Source organism: Microtus oregoni, unplaced genomic scaffold (genome assembly GCF_018167655.1).
Source record: "Microtus oregoni isolate MIOR12 unplaced genomic scaffold, Mior012 000008F_ref0000371, whole genome shotgun sequence".
Taxonomy (NCBI): Eukaryota; Metazoa; Chordata; class Mammalia; order Rodentia; family Cricetidae; genus Microtus; species Microtus oregoni.
Window position 1 is genome coordinate 1,449,550 of NW_024543067.1, and position 1,995 is coordinate 1,451,544.

At 42.8% G+C, this 1,995-nt stretch overlaps 1 protein-coding gene across 1 annotated transcript; it reads left to right on the top strand.

Annotated features, from left to right (window-relative positions):
• Positions 1 to 261: 261 nt before the first annotated feature.
• Positions 262 to 1,623, top strand: LOC121451652 (tripartite motif-containing protein 43B-like). Its single transcript, XM_041657350.1, has one exon. The coding sequence runs from the start codon at positions 262 to 264 to the stop codon at positions 1,621 to 1,623; it is 1,362 nt and encodes a 453-aa protein (XP_041513284.1).
• The last annotated feature ends 372 nt before the right edge of the window (positions 1,624 to 1,995 follow it).

Sequence of the window (1,995 nt, forward strand, 5' to 3'; positions counted from 1 at the left end):
CAAAGGGCCACAAACGGGATGTGTTAATGAAAGCAACCATGGGCGGAAGTAGGCGTGGTCTTCAGAGAGTATATAAGGACGCGCCAGAGCTTAGCCTGGTGCATTCTTCACCGGAGCAGATAGAGAGTGTTTCCATACATTCTGACTCTTCAACCGGTGGATCTATCTTCTACCTACATTGAGGATTGGACCCTAGAGCTGAGGAAATATTGTGGTGTTCTCATTCAGCACTGCTGAGGCCGGAGACAATTCCTTGGCAAAATGGAGTCAGGCTTCTTACAAGCCTTCACTGAAGAACTCAACTGCTCTATCTGCCTGAGCTACCTTACAGACCCAGTCACCATAAGCTGTGGCCACAGCTTCTGTCGAGCCTGCCTCCACCTTTCCTGGGAAGACGGTCTCTTCCCAGGCCAGTGTCCTTCATGTAGGGAGCGAACCAAGCAGAAGGAGGACTTCAGAACCAACATTGTTCTGAAGAAGCTGGTGTCCATCGCCAAACAAGCCAGCCTCATGAAGTACCTGATTTCGGAGGAGAATATGTGTGTGATCCACAGGGAGCCCAAGGGGATCTTCTGTATGGAGGCCAGGATCTGCCTCTGTCAGCTCTGCTCTGACTCCCTCATGCACAGAGGTCACAGACACTCTCCCATTGAAGCAGCTGCTGAGGGTGAACTGGAGAGACTTCTAAAACAAATGACATCTTTACAGGAGAAGATCCAAAAAATTAAAGAGAATCTAGAGGCAGAGTGCAGAATGAAACTTTTGTTTAGAAACTTCCTGGTTATGAGGGAAGACATGATCAGGACAGAGTATAGGAAATGGTGTGCAGTCCCACATGAGCAGGAAGATCAACATATTGTGCTCATGAAAAATGAAGGCGATTGTGTTTTAGAGAAACTCGGAGAAAGTGAAGCCATGATGATCCAAAAGAGAAAACAACTAAGCGAAATGTTTCAGGAACTCATGGCGATGTCCCAGGAGCCATATGTGATATTACTCCAGAGTTTGGATAATATATTGAGAAGGAGTGAGGCAGTGGAGCTGAGTATACCCCAAGCTATGAAACCAGAACTCTCTGCCCTCCCCATCACTGGACTGACTGAAAGTTTCAACCACTTCAAAGTGCACATTTCCTTTGAAAAACTACTTGAATTGCATTGTAAGAAGAACCTATTTAATGTCATGAGAAGAGCCAGCTTCGAACTTCACCATCAGTATACATCTGTGGATCCTGCTGGACACTATTTGGCCTCCTGGGGATCACGGAACTTCATCTCAGGGAAATATTACTGGGAACTGGATTTGAAGGACTCTAGTGACTGGGCTGTAGGAGTCTGTACCAATTCCTGGTTAATGAATAGAAACAAAGAAGTTGAAACTGAGGGTGCATTTCTTCTTTTCTGTATGAAGGAGGGTAGTCATTACAGTCTCCTCACTACAAACCCAGTAATCCATCACTATATAGAGAAGCCACTGGACAAGATTGGTGTGTTCCTTGATTGTGATTCTGGATATTTAAGTTTCCTGAATATTGCCAAGAGTTCCCTCATATACAGATATCCTCATAAGACTTTTAAGTACCGTGCCTGGCCTTTCTTCTCCTATGGTCAAATAATACCATAGGAAGTTGTAATAGAGTTTTCATTGTTTTTAAGTATTTCCTGTTGTAATGATATAAGTTTTATTGTATTACATATTAAAATGCTATTAAGTGAAAAAATGGTTAATTAGTACCATAAAAATAGAGAATCTGCAGTAGTCATTCCACCAAGATGGCCAACATTGTTAACTGATGTGTATGAAGCTCAAGCTTTTCTTCTAAGAGCAACCATTGCCTGAAGATAAATATAAACATTAAATTATCTGCATGTAACATTAAATGGTGAAGATTCAAAACCTCTTCCATATGAGCATGAAGGTGTTGCCCATCATGTGAACATCTGGATCATGAGCTGAGATTAGTTATGCAGTGAGAAATACTCAGATGTGAGTTTA

Excerpts from the sequence above, each read along its gene's own strand:
- LOC121451652 (XM_041657350.1), top strand. The coding sequence starts at position 262 with ATGGAGTCAGGCTTCTTACAAGCCTTCACTGAAGAACTCAACTGCTCT.